This window comes from Papio anubis, chromosome 2 (assembly GCF_008728515.1).
Source record: "Papio anubis isolate 15944 chromosome 2, Panubis1.0, whole genome shotgun sequence".
Lineage (NCBI taxonomy): Eukaryota > Metazoa > Chordata > Mammalia > Primates > Cercopithecidae > Papio > Papio anubis.
Window position 1 is genome coordinate 75,750,577 of NC_044977.1, and position 25,033 is coordinate 75,775,609.

At 40.7% G+C, this 25,033-nt stretch overlaps 1 protein-coding gene and 1 non-coding gene across 3 annotated transcripts in view; one reads left to right on the plus strand and one right to left on the minus strand.

The window, feature by feature from the left end:
- Positions 1-20,808, plus strand: part of ADAMTS9 (ADAM metallopeptidase with thrombospondin type 1 motif 9) — a 174,601-nt gene extending 153,793 nt beyond the window's left edge. For both annotated transcript variants that reach the window (XM_003894219.5, XM_003894220.5), the window contains 3 exons: positions 3,285-3,389; positions 14,202-14,296; positions 19,344-20,808. In XM_003894219.5, the coding sequence (XP_003894268.1) occupies positions 3,285-3,389; positions 14,202-14,291 (195 nt within the window). In that variant the 3' untranslated portion in view covers positions 14,292-14,296; positions 19,344-20,808. The remainder of the gene's footprint in view (positions 1-3,284; positions 3,390-14,201; positions 14,297-19,343) is intronic.
- Positions 20,809-24,594: 3,786 nt separating this feature from the next.
- LOC116273940 lies at positions 24,595-24,701 on the minus strand. Its single transcript, XR_004182440.1, has one exon. It is a non-coding gene; the product is annotated as a U6 spliceosomal RNA (small nuclear RNA).
- Between the last annotated feature and the right edge of the window lie 332 nt (positions 24,702-25,033).

Here is a 25,033-nt window from a genome sequence, read left to right on the forward strand (position 1 = left end):
CTGAGTAGCTAGGATTACAGGCACGCACCACCATGCCCAGCTAATTTTTGTGTCCAGAATTGGTGGGTTTTTGGTCTCACTGACTTCAGGAATGAAGGTGTGGACCCTCACGGTGAGTGTTACAGCTCTTAAAGATGGCGTGTCCCGAGTTTATTCCTTCTGATGTTCAGACTTGTCCAGAGTTTCTTCCGTCTGGTGGGTTCATGGTCTCTCTGCCTTCAGGAGTCAAGCTGCAGACCTTCAGTGTTACAGCTCTTAAAAGCAGCACAAACCCAAAGAGTGAGCAGCAACAAGATTTACTGTGAAGAACAAAAGAACAAAGCATCCACAGCATGGAAAGAGCAGTTTCCCACTGGCCTCCCGCAGCCTGCTTTTATTCCCTTATCTGACCCCACCCACATCCTGCTGATTGGTCCATTTTACAGAGAGCTGATTGGTCCGTTTTGACAGGGTGCTGATTGGTATGTTTACAAACCTTGAGCTAGACACAGAGCACTGATTAGTGCATTTACAATCCTTTAGCTAGACAGAAAGGTTCTCTAAGTCCCCACCAGATTAGCTAGATATAGAGTGCTGATTGGTGCATCCACAAACCCCGAGCTAGATACAAAGTGCTGATTGGTGCATATATAATTCTCCAGCTAGACATAAAAGTTCTCCAAGTCCCCGTCTGACTCAGGAGCCCAGCTGGCTTCACCTAATGGATCTCCGTGGGGGGCCACAGGCAGAGCTGCCTGCCAGTCCCCACTCCTCAGTCCTTGGACTTTGGATGGAACCGGGTGCCATGGAGCAGGGGGCGGCACCAGTTGGGGAGGCTCAGGCTGCCTGGGAGCCCACTGCTGGGGAGGGGGAGTGGGCGGAGGGGGGGCCGGAGGGTGCGGGGAGGGGGTGTTGGGCATGGCAGGCTGCAGGTCCGGAGACCTGCCCGCGGGGAGGCAGCTGAGGCCCGGCAAGAATTCGAACGCAGCGTGGGCGGGCTGGCAGTGCTGGGGGACCTGGCGCACCCTTCGCAGCTGCTGGCTGGCGTGCTAAGCACCTTGCTGCCCACGGGCAGCGGTCCCGGCCGGCCGCTCTGAGTGCGGGGCCTGCCTAGCCCATGCCCAACCTGAGCTCGCGCTGGCCGGCGAGAGCGCAGCGTGCAGCCCTGGTTCCCGCCAGCGCCTCTCCCTTCACACCTCCCCATAAGCAGAGGGAGCCACCTCCAGCCTTGGCCAGCCCAGAGAGGGGCTCCCATAGTGCAGCAGCAGGCTGAAGGGCTCCTCAAGCACGGCCAGAGTGGACGCTGAGGTCGAGGAGGCACCGAGATCAAGCGAGGGCTGCTAGCACGTTGTCATCTCTCAATTTTAGTAGAGATGGGGTTTCACCACGTTGGGCCAGGCTGGTCTTGAACTCCCAACCTCATATGATCCACACGCCTCAGCCTCCCAAAGTGCTAGGATTACAGGCATGAGCCACCACACTCAGCCCAAAAATATTTTTTAAATATTACCTACTGTCTGCCAGGTAATGAGTGACATGCATTATGCCTTCTAGCTAATCACCTCCTATTCACAGGCTAAGTCTTACTAATCTATTTTACAGATGGGCTCTTTGCCTGAGGTCACATGCAAGTAAAGAAGGGAGCAACATTCTAGGGTAAATCTACCCTTTGTACCAGGTTTTCAATCAGCCTCAGCACTGTTGACATTTCAGGCTGGAGAATTTTCCGTTGTGGGCTGTCCTGTGCATCACAGCAGCATCCTTGGTCTCTACCCACCAGATGCCAGTAGCAGCACCACTCCCTGCCCCCCACAGTGTGACAAACAAAAATGTTTTCAGATACTGCCAAATTTCCCCTGGGGTCAAAATCGTCCCCTGTTGAGAACCACTGATTTAGTCCAAACTAAGTCCTCTGGTCACCTCTATCTTGTGGAATCTAGCACTCCAGAAATGTTTATAAACTTTTGTTAGTCAATATTTATGGAACTGGCATTGAGAGACCTCTAAGCTACACCTAGTCCTGGAAATCTTAATTGAGGAGCTAGGATATAATATTTAAGTGGCTAGTCATATGTTACAAACCATAGCTGATTCAATAAACAAAGCAATAGTAAGGCCCTGCTCTCAATAAGCTTCCTGTTCATATTGAAGAGATCAGACGAACACTTACAAAGCAACTAGAAAATGTAAGACAGATGCCATCTTTTTGCATATCTAAGTGCCAGCCTTAGCTGATTTCATTTAGTCCTCTGTACAGTGCTCAGAAGGAAGAGAGTTTTAGTACCTTCCATTTTACAGATGAATAAACTGAGGTTCCAAGAGGTGAGAAAAGAGCTGTCCAGGATCTAATCACAGGTGAAAGAACTTTATTTACACGTGGGTCTGATCAGCTGTGAGCTCCTCCTTGCCTCTCTTCTTGTTTATAAGAGATTGTTTTGACAAAGGGCTGGCTTGTCAGGTTTAGAAAGAAAACAATCAGGAGTGTTCTTGTGGAATATTTTTAGCTCTGAAACTGCTCATTGTGGAGTAGGAAGCCTCAAGAAGAAAGTATTTCAGATGCCTTTGCGAGTCGTTTTTGAAAGAGAGAGTTAGACAATTGGAGAAAGCAGTGAGAGGGTCTTTCTGCTGCACCGTCTCTTTAGAAATCAATATAGAGGCACCAGAGGCCATATTCTGAAAGGCACCCTCGGTGGGGTTTGGGAGATGTCCCTTACCAGACGGAGCCTGGAAGCCGCATCCTCCAGGCCCAGGTGGTCTTGAGCAGGCCAACCCTGCCCTCTGCTGACCGTCCTGGGGAAAGCGCCTCTTTGAAGTCCCGCCCTGCTGTGCTTAGTACGCGGTGTGCTAATCGCCCCAGGGAGCTGGAAGCCCAGGAAGCTTGGCACCAAGATCTTGTTAGAAAAATTACACTGTGACATTTTGTTCCTGAAGGAATCTGATAATTGTGAGCAACATCAGGACTGCTGTGTTAGGGAGGCCGAATGGAGCAAGGACTTTGAAGTCAGGAGGATGTGAGTTGGACTCTTACCGTATCCTGAAGAAGTTAATCACCTCCGTTACGCCTCAGTTTCCCCATCTGTAAAGAAAACCTCCTTCATAGAGCTCTTTCGAGGATGATTAAGATGATGCATGAAGAATGGCTGGTCCTGGGCAAACAAAACTAAATACCATCAATAATTAGTAGCTATCACAATTAATCAACATCCTTCCCTTTTCCAAAGTACCTTTTATTGTATCACCTTTGCCTTTGCTTTTGTTGGGGACATCACGTGGACTGAAAATCTCTTGTTGGTCGTGTATTCCAGGGTCGTTTTAGCATCAACCTTTATGGAACCGGCCTTTCTTTAACTGAATCTGCCAGATGGATATCACAAGGGAATTACGCTGTCTCTGACATCAAGAAGTCTCCGGTAAGGTTCTACAGATGGGTTGAGAGATGAATTTTGATTTCTTTCTCTCGTTCTTGTCTTCATAACTGTGGTAGTGGTGCTGAGGGAACAAACGAATGTGCTTTCCCACTTAAGCCATTTTGCAGTGTCAGGAAGACCATTTAGGAAATAAACCTAGGGTGCAGTGTTTACATGTGATTAAAGTCTGAGAGCCCTGTTCACTTCTGGTGAATTCTTCCTCGAGAGGTGAACATAGAACCATCCAAGTAATTAGAAAAACCACCTAACCAGGAAGGTAAAAGCAGGAAGAAGCCTCTGTCGAGGGTGTGGCTCAGACATCTTTCAGTTAGGCAGCTTGCAGTTCATTCTGTGAACCAAGGGGAAATGACCTCTTCTTTTATTTAGAATAATTGAAATACAGATGGAGCTAGAAGACAGATAACTTATTAAGTGATATATCTGGAGAGCTAGCGATACACACACAGGGTCTATAATAATAAGTTTTTCACCCTCTAAAATCTGGCTGGTCAAGGTGTGGTCTACGCAGTGCATCAGTGTCACCTGGGGTGTGTTGGAAATGCAGGTTCTATGGCCCAGACCCTAGTGAGTCAGAGTGTACAGCTGAACAAGGTCTTAGGTGGTGATGGGCACATGCAGCTTGAGAAGCACTGTGCTGTGCAGGCGGTTCCCGACTTACGACGGTTCCACTTGATTTTTCAACTTCACCATGGTTCAAAAGCAAATCACACAGTAGAAACCCTACTTCGGGTACCCATACAACCGTTCTGTTTTTCACTCAGTACAGTGTTCAATCAATTACACGAAATATTCAACACTTTGTTATAAAATAGACTTTGTGTTAGATGATTTTGCCCCACTATAAGCTAATGAAAGTGTTTCGAGTACATTTAAGGTAGGCTAGGCTAGGCTGTAATGTTCAGAAGGTTAGAGATATTAAATGCATTTTTGACTTAATGGTATTTTTGACTTGAGATGTGTTTATTGAGACATAACCCCATTGTAAATCGAGGAGCATGTCAACTATGTACTGTTTCTCACCTTGGGTGTATAGTGGAATCACCTGAGGAATTTTAAAATGCACCTGCCCAGGTCCTTCCCACACAGATGAACTGAATCAGAATCTCTGAGGGTGGGGGAGCCCTGGCAGGAGTAGAATGTAAAGCTGCCCAAATGATTCAGATGTACAGCCAGGTCAGAAACCGCTGCCACTTACAGCCTTCCCTCTGAAGTCCTAAGAGTGTGGGGCAGAAACCCGGCTCATGAAAAAATATGTTTAAGTTTACCCAAGCATGGCCCATTTCTCCAATCCCACCTCAGCCAGGAGCCCTGCCTGGGGTTGCCTCAGAAATGTGGGTAGGGGAAGACAAAGAAGAGGGCTGGGAAAGTAGGGTATTATTACAAGGCAGAACTGCCAGATAAAATACAGGACACCCAGTTAAATTAGAATTTCAAACACACATTGAGGATCGCTTGATCCTAAGAGTTCGAGACCAGCCTGGGCAAGGTAGTGAGACCCTGGTTTTGCAAAACCTTTAAAAATCAGCTGGACGTGGTGGTGCATGCCTGCAGTCCCAGCTACTTGGAGGTTGAGGTTGGAGGATCCCTTGAGCCCAGGATGTTGAGGGGGCAGTGAGCCATGATTGCGCCACTGCATTCCAGGCTGGCCTGCAAAGTGAGACACCATCTCTCTTTTTTTTTTTTTCAAGTACACAATGAACATTGTTTACAATAAGTATACTGTTATCATTACATGGGACATAGTTATACTAAACATGTATATGTTGTTTATCTGAAATTCAAATTTAGCCAAGCATCCTGTATTTTTATTTTCTAAATCTGAAAACTCTATTGCAAACACTTCTACCTAATCAAAATAAGAATGTAAAAAAGCAGCTCAACCTGCCTCCCTCACCTAAGAGGAGAAATGTCCAATTGTGACATTCCAGGAAAATCTGTTTCTGATCTCTTTTTCTAGCTGCCATGATTAAGTTTGTGTCTGTGAAAAAAGCTATCTCACTCTCTCTCTTCTCCATCTAAGCCAATCAGTGACCTCAAATCTGATTAAATAGCCATATTGATTACTTGTAAATTAGTCATTAAATATTTTTCCTTGCACTGAAAGGAGTAAAGATAGAGAGAGAGAGCATGAGCTTTAGAATGTGCCCTGAAATTATGTTCTTCCCCCATTTCTTCCCTCCAAAATCTATATATTATGTTTCTTATCTATTGACAAATAAAAATTGTGTATTTTTATTGTGTACAACATGATGTTTTGAAATACACTGTATGTTTCAGTGACCCAGAACCAAAAAATTTGCCTGTCTAGTGCCGCTGCACTGCAGCCTGGGTGATAGAGTGAGACTCTGTTAAAAAAAATAAGTAAATAAATAAATAAAAATGTGATTGTAGGAAACCCATGTAGATAAACTGTAACATAAATTATATTTGTTAGCTGGTTACTACTGTTTCAGTCAGAAACTAAAAATAATTAAAGCCAGGAGCACCACCTTATGGAAAGAATGATCACTACATGGGCTGTTCCCCAAGGCTTTTGGGAGATGCCCAGGCTGGAGGGAGCTGGGTATAACAATTGCCTGTCGGCATTTCTTTTTTTTTTTTTTTTTTTTTTTCTTATTCTTGGTGTTCTTTGGCAGCTCAGAGAGTCTGAACTCAAAATTAATCTCCAGGGCCTGTCGAGTACTCCTTATGAGTATCTGGCAGCTGGGACTGAGCCCTCTCTAGCCGCCGGCTGTCAGGAGAAATGCTGCCTGACTTCCCCTGTGTGGTCCAGAGAAACATCTCCTAGCGATGCTTCCTGAAAATACGCTTCCACCGCCCAACACATTTGGGAGAAAATGCTAGTATATTGTATTTCATTCCTGAAGAGTCACAGTAAGCATTAGCATGTGAGATGGGACCAAATTATACAGGAAATAAACCTGTGTAACTTTAGCCAGCATTCCACTAAAGCAGTGATTCTCAAACTCACGAGTGCATCACCATCACCTGCAGGGCTTGTTAAAACACAAGCAGGTGGCCAGACGTGGTGGCTTGTGCCCATAATCCCAGCACTTCAGAAGGCTGAGGCAGGAGGATTGCTTGATCTCAGGAATTCAAGACCAGCTTGGGCAACACAGGGAGACCCAATCTCTACCAAAAAAAAAAAAAAAAAAATAGCTGGGTGTGGTGGTGTGCACCTGTAGTCTTAGCTACTCAGGAGGCAGAGGTGAGGAGGAGCCTGGGTGGTCAAGGCTGAAATGAGCCATGATTGCACCACTGCACTCTAGCCTGGGCAACAGAGTGAGACCCCATCTCAAAACAAAACAAAACAATACCCACCACATGATCAGTCTGAGGAAAGGCCAGAAATTGACATCTGTAACCATTTCCCAGATGATGCTGATGCCCCTGATCTGGAGTCACATTTTGAGAACCACTAACCTAAATGAAGCCAACCACAAAACCTTCTTTTCAAAGTTACAGCTTTTAATTTCCCCCAAATAACCAGGGTCCCATGAAACACACTTCAGGAATTGTGCCATATCCTGTTCCCACTCGATACCTACTACGGTCTGGCCCCCCAGGGCCTGTGGCCCAATCTTCTCTGGGATGCTCACACCCTGGCCAGTTATAACACTCTCTTTTCCAAATAGCCCTGTTTCAGCTCTGAAATAATCATTCCTCACTTTCTTTTGCTTTTCTGCCGGGAGCTACAGGGTCGGGGGTTGGGTGGAAAAGAAAACTTCAATTTTCCAAATCTCCTTGGCAATAAAATGTTTTCCCCAAGCAAAACTAAAGGAGAGCTGTAGTCCTTCAGGGTAAAACTAGATATCTGGTACCACTTGGAGAACAGCAACGCTGTCTCACTTCCAAGGGCAAAACTGGTCAAAATCAGTCTCAATATCAAGTTCACTGTTGTGAACAATGGAGAGGACTCTTTCTCTGGTTTACCCTAATTATAGTTAAAATAGCTACTATTTATTGGGCAGCTTACATACATTAAATCTGCATCTTCCTCCCAGCTGTGCCGTCACTGGGAGATTGGAACAACAAGGTGAGAATAAGGTCAAATTCTTGGGATGTTAAGTTGAGCTGGTGGTGGGATCAGCCCCTCTAGCCTGTAGCAGCTCAGCCCTCGGTGCCACAATGAAAACCATCAGTGGCTGCAGAGCCCAGAGGTCAAGTATGTGGCCTCTGAAATCTGACCGCCGGAGTCTGTGCCCACTGGCTCTGCCATCTTGGGAAAGTTATTTAACTTCCGGGAAAATGGGGGTGGGGAGAGGGGGAACTCAGTTTGTTCATCTATAAAATAGGGACTGTAGTGGCCTCTTTCTCATTGACTTCTTGTGAAGCATCAATGAAATAAAAATGTAAAGCTGTTGGTATCCTACTGGGTAAATAGCAGGAGCACAAGTATTAGCTATTAATGTTATAACGTTTTCATAGCCCTGAGGCTTGCCACATTGTTTCAGAAGTTGGCCAAGGTGACTAAGGAAGGGAGCTGGCTTGAGACAGCTGGTGGGAAGGACATCCAAATGCAGTGTAAGCCCAGGCTGGGCCTGTCCACATGGCTGCCACCTGACCCCAGGAATAAGTTGTGTGAAACACCCCTTGGTTGGGGGTGAACTTCTGGGCAAATGCTTTAGCTGCACCAGCTCAGCCAGGGGTCTAGTAAGTTTCTCCTCACTCTGCTTAGATCTCTGCATGAGACACACACAGACAGAAAGGAGACCATGGGCCAGAGACAAGGGCTGAAAGAAAATGTCAGAATTTCAAGCTCCTCTGTCAGCGATGCGGTATACCCTCAACTCTCCAATGTGCCAGAATGTGAAAGTGCCCTTCAGCCCCACCCAGAATTCCACCACAGCTCCCCATGCCCATTCTCAGAGCTGCCCATTTTGGTCTCCTTCAGGTAGAAGATTCTGGAACAGGCCTTCAGAGACAGGCAGCATGAAAGGATGATCACGTCTTGGCTGGGTGTGAGAGGCGCTTACAGGGCTTTTTGTCTTCCTTGTGTGCCAGGGGAATTTGCAGGGTCAGGGAAGAACTCGGGTCACTGTTCTAAGGGATATATTCTAACAGACATTCCTGTGCTAGAGCATGGGCTGTAAATCAAAGAACTGCTTTGAAATTAAAAAATAACGAAAGTTATATTACCATAGAGGGGATGGATTCAGTTCCTATCCTTCAGTTCACTTGCAAACAGTGGAGTTCAGGCACCTGAAATAAACACACGTGTGTACACACACACATGCTCAGTGCCGTCCACTCTCATGTATCGACCTGGGCTACCTCTGAACTTGCTGTCAACTTATGAAAGTCCAACTATCCACCAAGTGTAAAAATCATACCACAGACCAGTAGAGTAAAATGCTGTACATGTACATTTTAGGTAGTCTAATTTTTATTCTATATAGTCCTATACAAATTAGACATTTATACATATATTCATATATAGGTAAGTGTCCAGGGCTATATTCAGGGAAAAAAAAAAAAAACCTATATGCTGTATTTCATGGGCAATTTCAGGGACATTCAAGGGTAAATTTCATTGCACGTAACCTTGACCTTAACAGGCAGATTTTAACCCCTATGATCATTATAATCTCTGTTCATTACTATCTGTATGGATTTTCTTAGCAAAATCCCCACCTCCACCCCCAACTCAGCTTGCTTCTACCCCCAGCACCCTCTGACGACTTTAAATAAGTCTTTAAATAAGCACATTCCAGTCAAAGACATGCTGGTCTTCCCAAATCAAAGAAGCCAATCTGCCCTCCTCATACAGATTGAAAAAAATAGAAGAATTAGTGAAAAGTGTGAAATACAAACTATTCTTAATGGAACAGAGATTCATTCACTTAATTATATGTAATAGCTTAAACCAGGCTAGCAAAATAGTCATCGAAAAGAGATTTTTAGAAGGCCTGCTTTAATGAAGAAATAAAAATTAGTGTTTTAAGGAATGAGAGTGGGTGCTTCTAATATATTTGTTTTCTGAAATAGACACTGTCTGCTTGACAATTGGGTTTTTGGTATTTACTTGCTCAGTGTGACTGTTTTTATTCTTTAGGATAAATAAGTTTTAGCTCAGCCTTTATCTCAATTAAATAACAGAATCCCAGTTAAGGAGATAGCAGTAATGGTGTAAACCTAGTATTGGATTTATTTTTTTAATTTTATAATTTTATAATTACCCAGACTTTTACTCATTTCCCTGAAAACAGGCTATAATGGATATTTACACATTAAAAATGCCTTTATGATAATAGCAGTTCATATTTATTGAGCACATATATTAGGCCAAGTACTATGCTAAGCACATTACATGCATTATCTCATTTACAGCAAACCTGTGGGGTGGCACTATTATTATCCCTATTTTACAGATGTACCAGGAACTGAGGCATAAAGAGGTTGTTCAAGATGCGGTACAAGCTCCAGGCAGTCTGATTCAGGTTCGCTCCTCTGCTGGGTCAGGAGAGTTTGAGTAAAGCATAAGTTTTGATGATACAGAAGGCATTCTTTGCCTGCCTGTATCGTGAAGGCCCCTGGCCCTATACTTAAGCCTGGTGAGAAAGTTCCTCATGGAAGACCAGTTAGTCTGGCCTCAAATCCAGTCGCTGGTGGCATGGGCCAGCTCCAGAACTACCACAGGCCCCAAAAACCAAGACCAGGTGGGAGGATAGAAATAACTCTCCCAACTCAGTTCCATTCATCATCAAATGCATGCAAATTTTTAAAAATTAAAAGAAATTATTTTGTGCTATTTTATTATTAAACTGGCACTGTTTTTCTTTTGTCTTTCTTTTGTATTTTTATTGGTATATCGTAGTCATACATATTTTTGGTTATACAAGTAATGATTTGTGTATACAACATGTAATGATCAAATCAGGGTAATTGGGATACCCAACACCTCAAACATTTATCTTTTCCTTGAGGTAGGAACATTACAATTCTTCTAGCTATTTTGACATATGTAATTATTGTTAACTAACTATAGTAAATATATTTATATTAATTAATATATATTATACTATATTATATTGTTTTATTGTAATGTATAGTATATATCACACATAAGATTATCATAATACATTATATTTTTTATATAAATATATAAAGGTATGTATAATTTTATACGTAAATTTTATATAAATATTTATTATATTTACATATTATATTGTTAAATATAATTTTTCTACTGTACTATCAAATGCTATAACTTGGCTGGGCACGGTGGCTTATGCCTGTAATCTCACACTTTGGGAGGCTGAGACAGGCAGATCAGTTGAGGTCAGGAGTTTGAGACCAGCCTGGCCAACATGGTAAAACCCTGTCTCTACTAAAAATACAAAAATTAGCTAGATGTGGTGGCACACACCTGTGATCCCAGCTACTCAGGAGGCTGAGTCAGGAGAATCACTTGAACCCTAGAGGCGGAGGTTGCAAAGAGCCGAGATCGTGCCATTGCACTCCAGCCTGAGTGACAAGAGTAAGACTCCGTCTCAAAAAAAGAAAAAAATAAAATACTATAACTTATTTCTTCTGATTATATTTTTGTATTCATCTTTCTTTTTTTCAAGTGAGATTATCCATTGTTTTCAAGAGGCTTTCTTAGTTTGGCTGTGTGAAGCACATCTTCATGACTTTTGACCTAGTTCTGAGAATGTAACCCTAAAAAATCCTAAAATGTAGGCACAAATACATTCATCATAGTGTTATTTCCAGAAGTGGAAAATATGAAATATTGTGCAGGCGCAGAGGGTGGAGGGGTGGAATTATGTGACATGGTAGTTATACAAAATGGAATATGAGGCCACAATTAAACAAGGACTTTTTCATAGCATGGTAACGCATAAGGGGACCTGATTAGCAGGGCATTCTTAACTGCAGTTCCAAAAGAAGAATTCAGCTTCAGCCTTTCATTCATTCATTCATTTAACAACTGTATATTTCATATCATTATGAGCCACACATTGTGGTAGGTTCTGGATACTCCCAGATTTTAACAAGATATTGGTCTTGTCATAATGGAGCTGACATTCCAGTAGGAAGACAGATGTTAAAGAAAGAATTACCCAATTACAGGGTGCTTTGCAGCAGATAACCAGATCAGGAAGGTTTCTCAGAGGAAATGGGCTTTGAACTGAGTTCTGAAGAATTTACCAGGCCAAAGTTGAGGTGGTACAGTATGCACAGAGAGGGAGAGGAGAGCTCCAATCAGAGAGATTGGCATATGCAAAGGCCTGGTAATGTAAGGGACATATCAGAACAACAACTAAAAGAAATGCATGTGTTGAGTAGAGAATGGTACCAGATGAATCTGCAGAGGCAAAGACAGACTCTAAGGATTGCAGGTCTTTAGGAGTTGGCATACTTTGTCTACAAAGTGCCAGATAGTAAAGATTTTAGTCTTGAAGGGCCAAGAGGCAAAATCAATGATACTATGTATGTATTTGTATGTCAAGAGAGAAAATAAATTTACACAAAATTTTTTTATTGGTTAAATTCAAAATACAATTATAATAACTGAGTATAGTTTTTTCTAATACAGATCACCTGAGGAGATGAATGGGATATTGGGGGAGGAAAATATTTTGCTCAATTAGTGTTCTTTATTATCAAAAGAGATTGTAAATGTTTATCTGTTAATGCTGACCTGAAATGAGATATTATATATTTCAATCTTTCTAAATGCCTTTCAGCATGCATTGATATTGCCAAACACTGATATCTGTCCATAACCATATAATGTTAATTAAACATATTCATGACTTGGCAGGCATGTATAGAATTCTATTAGAGTTTTCTCTTGATATTTGCCTTTTAGCATGTCACTACATTGCATATTAATCACTTGCAATTAAACATGAGATAGAAGCTCCTCAATTGTTAGTTAAATGGATTTTGACATATAAAGATTTACTTTGCATTTATATCAAAGTCTGAAAAACAGTGCTGGAACTGCAGTTTAAGTTCAAAAAATATATAATAGAGAAGTCATTTCCTGTTTTAACTTTTGACAGCATGGAAAGTGTATAAAACAGTCTATGATCCAAACAGTGTTGTCAATGAAATTACTTTATCACAGTGTAAGTTTTGCCTGTAAGAACAGTGCCTTGTAATTTTAGGTACAATCCATTAAGAAACATGATCAACTCTGAAGCAAAAGCTAATATTCAGAGCCATTAAGTGTTGAATTACAGTGATTGAGAACAGTTCTAGTTCAAAAAATTTTAATCTTGACCCTGAGCTCAAAAATCAAAATAAAACTTTACCCCACTGCTAAACCATCAAATTGCTGTGTAGTAGGACAAGTCAAGGTGTTGAGCTTTCAGTTCTGACAAAAAAAATTACAAAATGGATGATGGGTAAGTCCGTGATAGAAAATAAAGTTTACTATTGACACTACTAGTTCTATAGCACTTGATAGATCAAATATTTTCCACAAAATACCAGGTAATGAATAGTACAGTGAATAACCATAGGCTTTAAGCACCTAACAGTTTCATAAGCTTTGTACATTTGTCCAAATAAAACTTTTTATGTCCCACACATATTTTTACTACCATCAGTTGTCAACACATCTTAGCAGATTCCACTTCAGTTGTTTTGCAGTTCTTTCCCAACCTTTTTGAAATATTCTCACCTGTACTTGTTCCACAAACTATTCCACTAGTTCCACTAGACTCTTCTCCTCAAAGAAATGATAACACCTGAATAACATCAGTAATATGTGTGGACCCATCAAGAGCCAGTGAAAACCACTCAAAATAATCTGCTTTGTTTTTTTTAATTGACTGTTGATGTGGTTCCCACTGTTACTAGCTTTTCAAGCAATAGTTGTTGCCAAAAGGGTAGTTAAGTTTATTTTCTCTGGACACGTTTCTTCAAATGTTGCAGTTAAACAGGATTTAATGAACTTACCATTGGTAAATTGTTTTCTTTGCTTGGCTAACAAATGAGCAACTTGGAAACTTACTCATTTTCTTTTTTTTTTTTTTATTTTTTGTGGAGGGATTATGCTATGCTGGGATATTCCATTTTAAATTTTCTAAATTTTTGACCATTGTTTTTCTGTGAATTGGGAATATTGTGATGAGTATTTAGTTTGGTGATGGTATATATTGTATTCTTTTAGCACAGCTATAGTGTCATTTCATAATAATCATAATGCTTTGTCATCTAAATTTGATAACCAAATAATCCACATGCCATTGTACCTTAAAAGGGCAACATTCAAAGTCTACTTCCTCTTCTTTTCTTATTTGTCATAATGGTATACTCTGGTAATAAGCACATAAAGTGTAATGATCTAGCAATACACACATCACTCAAAACACTCTCAAGTTAAAATAATGTCACTGTGATTTGTTGTGCACCAAGAAGTAGTATGAAGCTGAGACTCAATTCTGTTTTTGCATCGTGAAAGCAGCTATAGACATCAGGTAAATTAATGAATGTGGCTGTGTTCCAATAAAACTTTATTAATAGACACTGAAATTTGAATTTCATATGATTTTATGTGTCAAGAAATATTAGTTTGGGTTTACTTTTTCTCAATTATTTAAAAATATAAAAATCATCCTTAGCTTGCAAGCCATATAGAAACAGGTGGTAGGGTGGATTTGGCTCACAGGCTGAAGTTTGCCAGCCCCTGCTTTAGACCATGGTGAGTATGTTGGGCTTCACGTCAGTTCAGAAGGCCTGCTCACTGTGTGTATAAGAACGTTTTTCCAAAAAGCCAGTGCAGGCCCTGAAAACATTAACCAAGCAGGTAGCCTAAGATGATGCATCTCCTTGCAGGATGGTACCCGAGTCATAGGGAAATGCGGTGGTTACTGTGGGAAATGCACTCCATCCTCTGGTACTGGCCTGGAGGTGCGAGTTTTATAGCTAAGGTAAGTAGTCCTATGTCTGTCTGTCTGTCTTTTATTTTTTTCTGTAGCCTATATGAGCAAATGTGGGAGGATCGGGCAGAGTTACAGTTAAGCATCTTGAAGCTGACCTAATACTGTTCTGCCTTTTTATCTCCTGCTTCTCTGTCCTCACGTGACTGAAGCCATCAGTTCTCTACTGTCTAACATGGGTTCCCCTCTACAGAGCTGGCCTATTTATTTATTTGCTTTTAGATTTTAGATTCAGGAGGTACATGTGCAAGTTTATTAGGCTGATACAATGTGTTGAGATGTAGGCTTCGTTTGAACCCATCACCCAAATGGTGAACGTGGTATCCAATAGGTAGTTTTCCCTTTCCTTCCTCCTCCCTTTTGGAGTCACCAGTGTCCATTATTTCAATCTTTATGTCCATGTGTACCCAATGTTCTACTCCCACTTAATAAGCAAGAGCATGTGGTATTTGGTTTTTTGTTTCTATGTTAATTCACTTAGGAAAATGGCCTCCAGCTGCATCCATATTGCTGCAAAGGACATGATTTCATTCTTTTTTATGGCTGCATAGTATTCCATCATGTATACAGACCACAGTTTTTAAATCCAATTCACCATTAATGGGCACCTAGGTTGATTATACGTTTGCTATTGTGAATAGTGCTGCAATAAACATGTGAGTGTAGGTGTCTTTTTGGTCGAATGATTTATTTTCTTTTAGATATATACCCAGTAATGGATTGCTGGGTCTATTTTAGGTTGTTCTATTTTAGTTCTTTAAGAAATCTCCAAACTTCTTTTCACAGAGGTTGAACTAATTTACGATCCCATCCACAGTGTATTCCATTTTTTCCTGCAATCTCACCAATATTTGTTATCTTTTTACTTTTTAAGAATAACCATTCTGATTGGCATGAGATGTTATCTCTCTGTTGTTTTGACTTGCATTTCTCTGATGATTAGTGATGTTCAGCATTTTTTCATGTATTTGTTGACTGCTTGTGTGTCTTCTTTGAGAGGTGTCTGTCCGTGTCCTTTGCCCACTTTTTAATAGGGTCGTTTGTTTTTTTCTTGTTGATTTGCTTAAGTTTCTTATAGATTCTGGATATTATTCCTTTGTCAAATGTTTAGGTTAAAAATGTTTTCTCCTATTCTGTAGGTTTTCTGTTTATTCTGTTGATAGTTTCTTTTGATGTGCAGAAGCTCTTTAGTTTAGTTAGGTCTCCGTTATCAATTTTTGTTTTGTTGCATTTGCTTTTGAGGACTTAGTCATAATTTCTTTGCCTAGGCCAATGTTCAGAAGAGTATTTCCTGGGTTTTCTTCTAGAATTTTTATGGTTTGAAGTCTTACATTTAAGTATTTAATGTATCCTGAGTTATTTTTTGTATATGGTGAGAGGTAGGGGTTCAATTTGATTCTCCTGTGTATGGTTAGCCAGTTTTTCCAGCATCATTTATTATAGGGTGTGCTTTCCCCATTATTTATTTTTGTTGACTGTGTTGAAGTCCAGTTGGTTATAGATGTATAGCTTTATTTCTGGGTTCCTTATTCTGTTCCATTAATTTATGTGTCTATAGTAGTACCAGTACCATGCTGTTTTGGTTACCTTTGGTTTGCTGCCTTAGAGTACCGTTTGAAGTCCGGTAATATGATACCTCTGGCTTCATTCTTTTTGCTTAGGATTGCTTTTGCTTTTAGACTCTGCTTTGGTTCCATATCAATTTTAGAATAGTTCTTCTTCTAACACTATGAAGAATAACATTGGTAATTTGATAGGAATTTTGTTGAATCTGTAGATTTCTTTGAGCAGTATGGACATTTTAATGCTCTTGATTCTTCCAGTAGATAAGCATGGAACGTTTTCTATTTGTGTCATCTATGATTTCCTTAAGCAATGTTTATAGTTCTCCTTGTAGAGCTCTTTTACCTGCTTGGTTAGATGTATTCCTAGGTATTTTATTCCTTTTGTGGTGATTATAAATTGGATTGCATTCTTTATTTGGTTCTCAGCTTGAATGTTATTTATGTATAGAAATGCTCCTGATTTTTGTAGATTTATTTTGCATCCTGAAAATTTACCGAAGTCATTTATCAGGTCTAGGAATCTTTTGGTGAAATCTTCAGGGTTTTCTCTGTATAGAATCATATTGTCAGTGAAGGAAGGTAATTTGACTTCCTCTTTTCCTGTTTTGATGCCTTTTCTTTCTTTCTCTTGCCTGATTGCTGTGGCTAAGATTTCTAATACTATGTTGAATAGGAGTGGTGAGAGTACACATTCTTGTCTTGTTCCGATTCTTAGGAGGAATGCTTCCAACTTTTGCCTATTAAGTATGATATTGGCTGTGGGTTTATTAGAGATGGCTTTTATTATTTTGAGGTATGTTCTTTTGATGTCTTATTCCTTGTAGGTTTTTATCATGAAGGAATGTTGGATTTGATCAAATGCTTTTTCTGCATCTGTTGATATGATCATATGTTTTTGTTTTTAATTGTGTGGTGAATCACATTTATTGATTTGCATATGTTGAATGATCCCTGCCTCCCAAGAATAAAGTCCACTTGATCATGGTAGATTATCTTTTTGGTATGTTGCTGGATACAGTTTGCTAGTATTTTGTTGAGGATTTTCATGTCAGTGTTCATCAGGGATATTAGTCTTTAGTTTTCTTTTTTTGTTGTGTCTTTGCCAGGTATTGGTATCGGGATGATACAGGTTTCATAGAATGAGTTAGGAAGGAATATCTCTTCTTCGATTTTTTAAAAATTGTTTCGATAGGATTGGTACCAGCTCTTTGCAGAGTTTATTTAAAATGCTGTTTATTGGGCTTGATCTCTAGGGGTCCTGCTTCATTAGGTCTCTAGTGGATTCAGGGATCTGTAATTTTGATAAAGGGAATTCTAATGCAAGTGAATCACAGCTCATCCTTTGAGAAATACTTCCCAAGAATGTAATAGTAAAACCACAATGGCATTTGTTGAGCAATATTTCATTGAATCCGCACAACAAAACTGTGTGGAGGAGCTGCTATTTTACATATGAGGAAGCTGAGGCCCACAACAATTAAGTAACTTGCTTAAGATCATGATGAGGCTGGGCATGGTGGCTCATGCCTATAATTCCAGCACTTTGGGAAGCTGTGGCAGGCAGATCACTTGAGGTCAGGAGTTTGAGACCAGCCTGGCCAACATGGTAAAACCCCATCCCTACTATAAATTCAAAATTTAGCTGGGTGTGTTGGCACATGCCTGTAGTCCTAGCTACTTGGGAGCCTGAGGCAGGAGAATCACTTTAACCTGGGAGGCAGAGGTTGCAGTCAGCCTAGATCACGCCACTGCACTCCAGCGTGGGTGACAGAGTAAGACTCTGTCTCAAAATAAAAAATAAAAAAAATAAACAAATAAAAGGTGATGATGAATTCCCTCGGCAGAACTCAGAGTGTCCTACACTAAAGCCAGTGCTCTTAATCACTCCACTGTGCCACACCCCTGTTAACTCATAGTGTGGTCCAAGAACCAGCATGATCAGTTTTACCTAGGAACTTGTTAGAAATGCTCAATGTCAGGCCTCACCCTATACCTGTGAAATCAGAATCTGCATTTTAACAAAGTCCACAGGAGTCATGCATGTTAAAGTCTGGCAATCCCTGACCTAAGTACATTATGCCAGAAAGTGATTCTTCTGCTGAATATAAGACAGAATTGGTCACTCTTTTTATCATCCCAGTGACTTCAGCTACAAGGGATGAACTCAACCAATTCATGTGACCCTCCTGCATCTTCTCTCAAGCTTCCAGTAGCCTATTACCATGTAAGGCTCTTGAAGATCCTGATGCAACAGTGCCTATTTGACATTTAGGATTATTTCTGTTGCAAGGAGCTAACGAAATGAAGGAAATTTATTATCTTAAGTAACTGAGATATCCAAGAAGTATGCTAGCGTCAGGCATGGCTAGATCCAGAAGTTCAGTCATCAGTACTCTTTCTTTCCTCATCAATCAGCAATTATTGCCTCTTAAATGGCTTCATTCTCAGACAGATTATCGCCCCCACACCATGGTCCTGGGCAGCTCTAGGATTACCTCATTCTTACAACTCATGATTCAAGTAAACACTCATCCCCTAGCATACGTTCTGCAAAATAACTCTGTTTAGCCCTGGTTAGGTCACATGGTCACTTTTGAACCAATTACAGCATCCAAGGATCTGAGATCATATACCTACCTAGAGTCAGGTGATCGACAGCTTCAGTTGGAAGAGGGATGGTTCCCAAAGGACAAGAAGGTATTTTGTTATCAGAAAGGGGGAGATGGGATGGAGGCGTGCAAAAGTCAGCAAGTATCCACTAGAGATCACCATTATATATGTACTTTATATATTTTATATATAAGAAGATAAACTTTGTATGTATGTTATATGTAGTAAATTTTATGCATAAGTACAGATATACAATATTTACATATATAAACATATATTTATAGAAAAAAGACTAGAAGGAAATACCAAAATACCAATATATGAAGAGCAGTTATCTCAGGTAAGGGGATTTCAGGCTAGTGGGTTTTCAAATTTTATTGTTTATTACTTCCCTGAAACTTCCATGTTTCTTACAGCAAACAAACATTACTTTTAAAATCTAGGGCCAGCTGTGGTGGTTCATGCCTATAATCTCAGCACTTTGGGAGGCTGAGGCAGGAGGATTACTTGAGTCCAGGATTTTGAGACCAGCCTGGGCAACATAGTGAGACCCCCATTTCTGCAAAAAAATAAAAAATAAAATTAATTAGCTGGGCATGATGGTACACACCTGTAGACCCAGCTACTTGGGAGGCTGACATGGGAAGATTGCCTGCCCAGGAGGTCAGGGCTGCAGTGAGCCATGATCATGCCATTGCACTCCAGCCTCAGTGACAGAGTGAGACTGTGACTCAGAAAAAATAAAAATAAAATCTAGACAAAATAATAGGTGTTAATTTTAAATTATATATATATAAATGTATCAGTTGCCTATTATAGCATTTGAGGCAGAAGGTTTATATTTTCTGGTTTGTTTATTTCAGGTGCTTTGAAGAGGAAGCCATTATGGGATGGATGAAGGATAGTAATGCAATACCTCCACCTTAATTTGGGTGCATGTGTGTATGTGTGTGTGTGTGTGCATGTGACTTGTATGCTTGTGTGTGTGTAAATGTGTGTACATATACATATATACACATACATATATACACATATATGTGTGTATGTATATATGTGGACTATCCTAATGATGTAAAGTTTAATATTTATGTTTGAAATTATTTATTGTGATGTAATATTTTTGTACGTAAAATGATTCTATTATGACTGCCTTTGCATGTAGTAATATGACAAAGTGATCCTTCATTATCACGGTACACTATTGTTTACTTTTCATCTGTAAATGTTTTATTGTTACTTTTTTAAAATGGATTTTTTTTAAAACAACCTAGCCGTCATCAAGGTGCTATAAGAGTTGTATAAAAGGTATTTCTGGCATTTCTAGGCAAGTATCAGCCAACAAGTATGTTAGTGATATCACAGATTGTACCAACTATTAACTATGTTAAATATGTATTCAGTTTCATGTGATCTCTGGGAAAAAAAATATGCTGCCTTGGTGCTAATATTGTATGTATTTAAATGATAATCTGACTCAGAAATATAAACACTTTCAATGAAAGGGAGGAACAGAAGGACAATTTCCAGTGCACAGAATCACTTGGATGAAATAAGACCAGCTCTTACCCTTATTTTTGGACATGCCTTTTTTGGAAGAGACTTGGACTTTATCCTTATTGTTGTTAGTGTTGTTAATATTCTTTGCTTCAGCCCATGGTGCCTTGGTCTCTCTACAATCAAATGGAGGATCCTCCACGCAGCTTCATTACAGAGTGATATTGGGAAAGTGAGATCATCTCACCATTTTGACAAGATACTCTAAAATTACATCCAAGTTTACCAGTAGAAAGACAGAGGATGCACAGAATGGGTGTGACCTTCAGCTTACCAGCACACCTGGAGAAGTTCAGAACCAGGTTCTGAATCATCAGGATTGCCTTTTGCATGAAAACATTGGCTGGTGACATGACTTCTCTTCAGGCCATGAGCCTAACACCCTGCCAGTTTTCATGGCCGCTGCAGTAATGGACGTTTGTGTGAAGAAATGAACTGTGGAATACAAAATGCTTTGAGTCTTTCCAATTGTTCATTAATTCACTTTTTGTTACTTCTTTCCAAAATGGAAGTGCTGAAGCCATGGTCTTTCTGCCCTTCCAAACTGATGAAGAGAAGTCTTTGCCAATGGTCCATGGAAGACAGTTGGTTTGAGAAATCCTGCCCACTTCCAAAGACCAAAGAGATTAGGAAAAGCCTGGCAGTATTCTCCAACTCCAAGCAAGCTCTAGAGTGCTCCAGGAAAAGTTATACTCGGTATATGAATAAGTGTTATTCTCCATTATTAATATGTTCTGAAAATATATTATGAATAAATACATCACCACACCCAAACCATTTGTGTTTCGCATAGTTTCTGGACTCTTGATTCGAGTTGGAGTAAGAACGTCTCTAGTTTCCAGATTGAGAAGAAGTGAAGATTTTACTGATTTCATTTATTATAATTGCAATTCTAAAGACAGATAGGGATGAGGATTGTCCATAAGATCTGTCTTTTCATCATGGAAGTCAATTAAAGTGGTTCTTCTGGAAACTGGGAATTTTCCCCTCTTGGGAAACAAATGAGCAAACAAAACAAAATATTTATGTGCACTTTGGGTGCTCAATTGTTCATTTTGTGTGTAGTTCCTACCCTGTATGGTGTCCAAGGAAAAATGAGAGCTTTCTAAACATGTCTACTAGAAGCAAATGATAATCAAACAGCCACCATATGCCAGGCCTTTTACTTGTATTGTTTCACCTCATCCTCACAACCACAAAATACACCAAGGAGACAGAGCCTTAGAGTTGCAAATAGGCTCAAGTTCACACACAGTGAATAAGTAGTCATCTCCCAAAGAAGAACTCTGTTTGGCTCTGATTGGGTCACATGACCACTTCTGGACCAATCACAATATCAAGGGACCTGGGATCCTGTGCTAGTCTAGAGTCAGGTGATCAACAGCTTCAACTGAAAAAGAGATGGTTTCCAGAAGAGAAAAGGGGAGATGGGATGGAGACATGAAAAAAGAAGCAGGCATCCACTCAAATTCCCATTGTGTGTGTGTGTGTGTGTGTGAACACATGCATGTGCCTGTGTACAAACTCCAAACCCCAGAGCTTACACCAAAGTCCCACCCCTTGCCATCACTCAGCATCATTTGAGGCTTCAGTTCTCGTCCTTTCTCTGGTGTTTACTAACTGTATGATCTTGAGCCTTAGTTTTTTTCATGTGTAAAATGAGGCTATTGATAGTCTTCCCACTTACTTTCCAGGATAAAGTGTTTTCTCATATCCTTTTCAGCCCTGCATCAGTGCTAGCAAAATAGCTGCCCTCAAAATGTGCATCAGCAAGCTTAAGCTGACAGCAGTGAAGGCATGGGCTCCGTAATCAGTTAGGAATTGTGTTCAGCAGCTAATTACAGAGATCTGACTGCAATGGCTCACATATTTAAAAGTGTATTTCAGGCCGGGCGTGGTGGCTCACGCCTGTAATCCCAGCACTTTGGGAGGCCGAGGCGGGTGGATCACGAGGTCAGGAGATCGAGACCATCCTGGCTAACACAGTGAAACCCCGTCTCTACTAAAAATACAAAAAAAAATACAAAAAATTAGCCGGGCATGGTGGCGGGCGCCTGTAGTCTCAGCTACTTGGGAGGGTGAGGCAGGAGAATGGCATAAACCTGGGAGGTGGAGCTTGCAATGAGCTGAGATCGTACCACTGCACTCCAGCCTGGGCGACAGAGCGAGACTCTGTCTCAAAAAAAAAAAAAAGAAAAAAAGTGTATTTCATTGTTATGTAAAAGTATATTTCATTGTTATGTAGGAGGTAGGCAGTCCAGAACTAGCATGGCAGCTCCACGACTTCATCAGGGACAGAGTTCATTTCTCTTTCTCCTTCTCTCTTCATTCTTCCATATTTCAGTATGACTGTTGGAGCTCCAGCAATCACTCCCAAATTTCCAGGCGACAGGAAAAAAAAAAAAAAAACTAGGAGTAGGGGGAAGGGTAGAAAGTGGCATATTTTCAGTTCTCTATTGTTCTTTTAAAGAAGTTTTTCAGAAACCTTACCTAACATATTTTACTTATATCTCCTTAGTCAGAATTTAGTCATGTGGTTGTAGGAGTAGTGGAGAAATGGGGTTGTTTCACACGGTACATTGCCATAGAAAATAAAATGAGGGATCTGTTCCTAGGAAAGAAAGCAAAATGAATTTGAAAGAGGCAATTAAAAGTCTCTGCAATAGATCAAGTACAGAGATTGAAGAGAGAAAGTTTTGGAAGCATTTATAGAGTACGTAAGAGATAAATGAGACCTGGAGTGGTGATCATTGTAATGGTAGGAAAAAGAAACAACTATGGAGAGATATAGGTGGTAAAATTAACAGGAGCTGACAACTGATAGATTTGGGATGGGCTGTGGGAGTGAAGGAACCAGTAAGAGCTTAAAGATGAGACTTTATTTTCGTTGTAAACACAACCAAGGTGACAAAAAGATGAATGGGTGGGTGGATAAATAGACAGATGTACAATTATGAGAGTCCAGTAATCATTTATATTTGTGTAGCACTGCCAAAATTAAATATTGCCTTTGCATTTTATTTATTTAACCAAGTAATGTTTATTGCATATCTACTAATTTTTAGGCACTCATCTAAGGCTTGGGTGCAGCAGTTTCAGTTAAGGTCAAGGCTAAGACAGCATGAGTTTGATACCACAAATAGGGTGGTATCAACAACAGAAATTTATTCTCTCACAATTCTGGAGGCTGGAAGTCCAAGACCAAGGTGTTGTCAGGGTTGGTTTCTGGGGAGGCCTTTCTTTCTGGCTTGTAAACAGGCCTCTTTTCCCTGCGTTCTCACATTGCCTCTTCTCTGTGTGTATGCGCAGAGAAAAAGAGACAGAGATTTCTGGTGTCTCTTCCTCCTCTTAGCAAGATCACCATTTCTATCAGATTAGAGCCCTGCCCTTCTGACCTCACTTAACCTTCATTACCTTCTTATAGGTATCTCCAAATACAGTCACATTAGGGTTAGGGCTTCAATATAGGAATTCGGGGGGTAAGGACTGGGGACAAAATTCAGTCCATAAGAGAGACTGTAACAAAGAGACTCCAAAGTAAGGTAGACTTTAATTTCTCTTACTTGCTGTCCAGAGGTAGCAGGTACCCTGGGACTGGTAGGTGACTCTCCTCCCTAACATCAGAGGACTAAGATCCTTCTTTTTGTATCTTGGCCATTCTCAAAGCTGTTGTCCTCATATGGTTCCTCCTCGCAAGGTCTGCCTCCAGCCTGCAGGAAGGCAGCAATTGTTTGAAGGCAAGACAGGGAAGGTAAAGCATAATTGTTATTTACAACGTATTGGCAATATTTTATTGGCATAGCCACACCTAGCTGCAAGTGAGGCTGGGAAATGTAGTTTCCAGCTGGCAACCACATGCCCAGCTCATACTAAGTGGAGGTGGGCGGTCTGTTACTATAAGGAAGAAGGAGAGAATTGTTTGTTACTGAGGAAATTAGTTGCTTCTGCCACAGACAGTGAACAAAAGCTACAAAAATCTCTCTCCCTTTGGAGCTTACATTTTGGCAGTGACAGAAGAGAGAGAAAACAAGCAAATCAACAACTAAACCACCCTGCAATTATTTTCTAGTCATAAATCTGACCATATTGTCCATCATGGCCACCCATCTACCATCATGGCCTGGGATGGCATTCCCTGAGCACCAAGAACTTTCATACCCCCAGAGTGCGCAAAGATGCCATGGTTCCCTTTGCCTTGGCATGCTGATTTTAATTTATGCCCTGATTGGTACAGAAGTGAAAAATAGCAAGCGAAACCTAGTGTGTCGGAAGGTGAGAAGTATCAGAGAGAGAAATAAAACAGGGAAAAGGAATTGGGAATGCCAGATGCCATGGGGTGAGCATGTTGCTGTTTTAAATAGGATGGTCAGACATTTCTTCTTTACAAACTTCATAGCTGTGAGCAAAGCTGTGGGTCCCCATCAAAGTCTGCCACTAACCTCAGTGAGCATGGGAAACCACCTATCACCAACAGATGGCGGGAGAGGTCTTGCTCTATTATGTCTGGGCCATTGCACTGATTATCTGCTTATTTTATTTTATTTTATTTTATTATTATTTTTTAATATGGAACACTTCACGAATTTGTGTGTCATCCTTGCACGGGGACCACACTAATCTTCCCTGTACAACTCCAGTTTTAGTATATGTGCTGCCCAAGCAAGCGCTCTGCTCATTTTAGAGGTGATTTTGCAAAGCAGCTTATGATCCTTAGAAGTCCTAAGCCCTAAGAAGATGATACTACTTCCCTTGAATGTGTACCTCAAAATGAAAAATAACTCCAAGATGCATCTCAAGATGCAGTGGCTCAGGCGTATAATCCCAGGTAGGAGGATTGCTTGTGGCCAGGAGTTTGAGACCAACCTGGGCAAGACAGAAAGACCCTGTCTCTAAAAATAAGTTAAAAAATTAGCCAGGTGTGGTGGCACATGCCTGTAGTCCTAGCTACTTGGGAGGCTAAACTGGGAGGATTTCTTGAGCTCAGGATTTAGTGGCTATA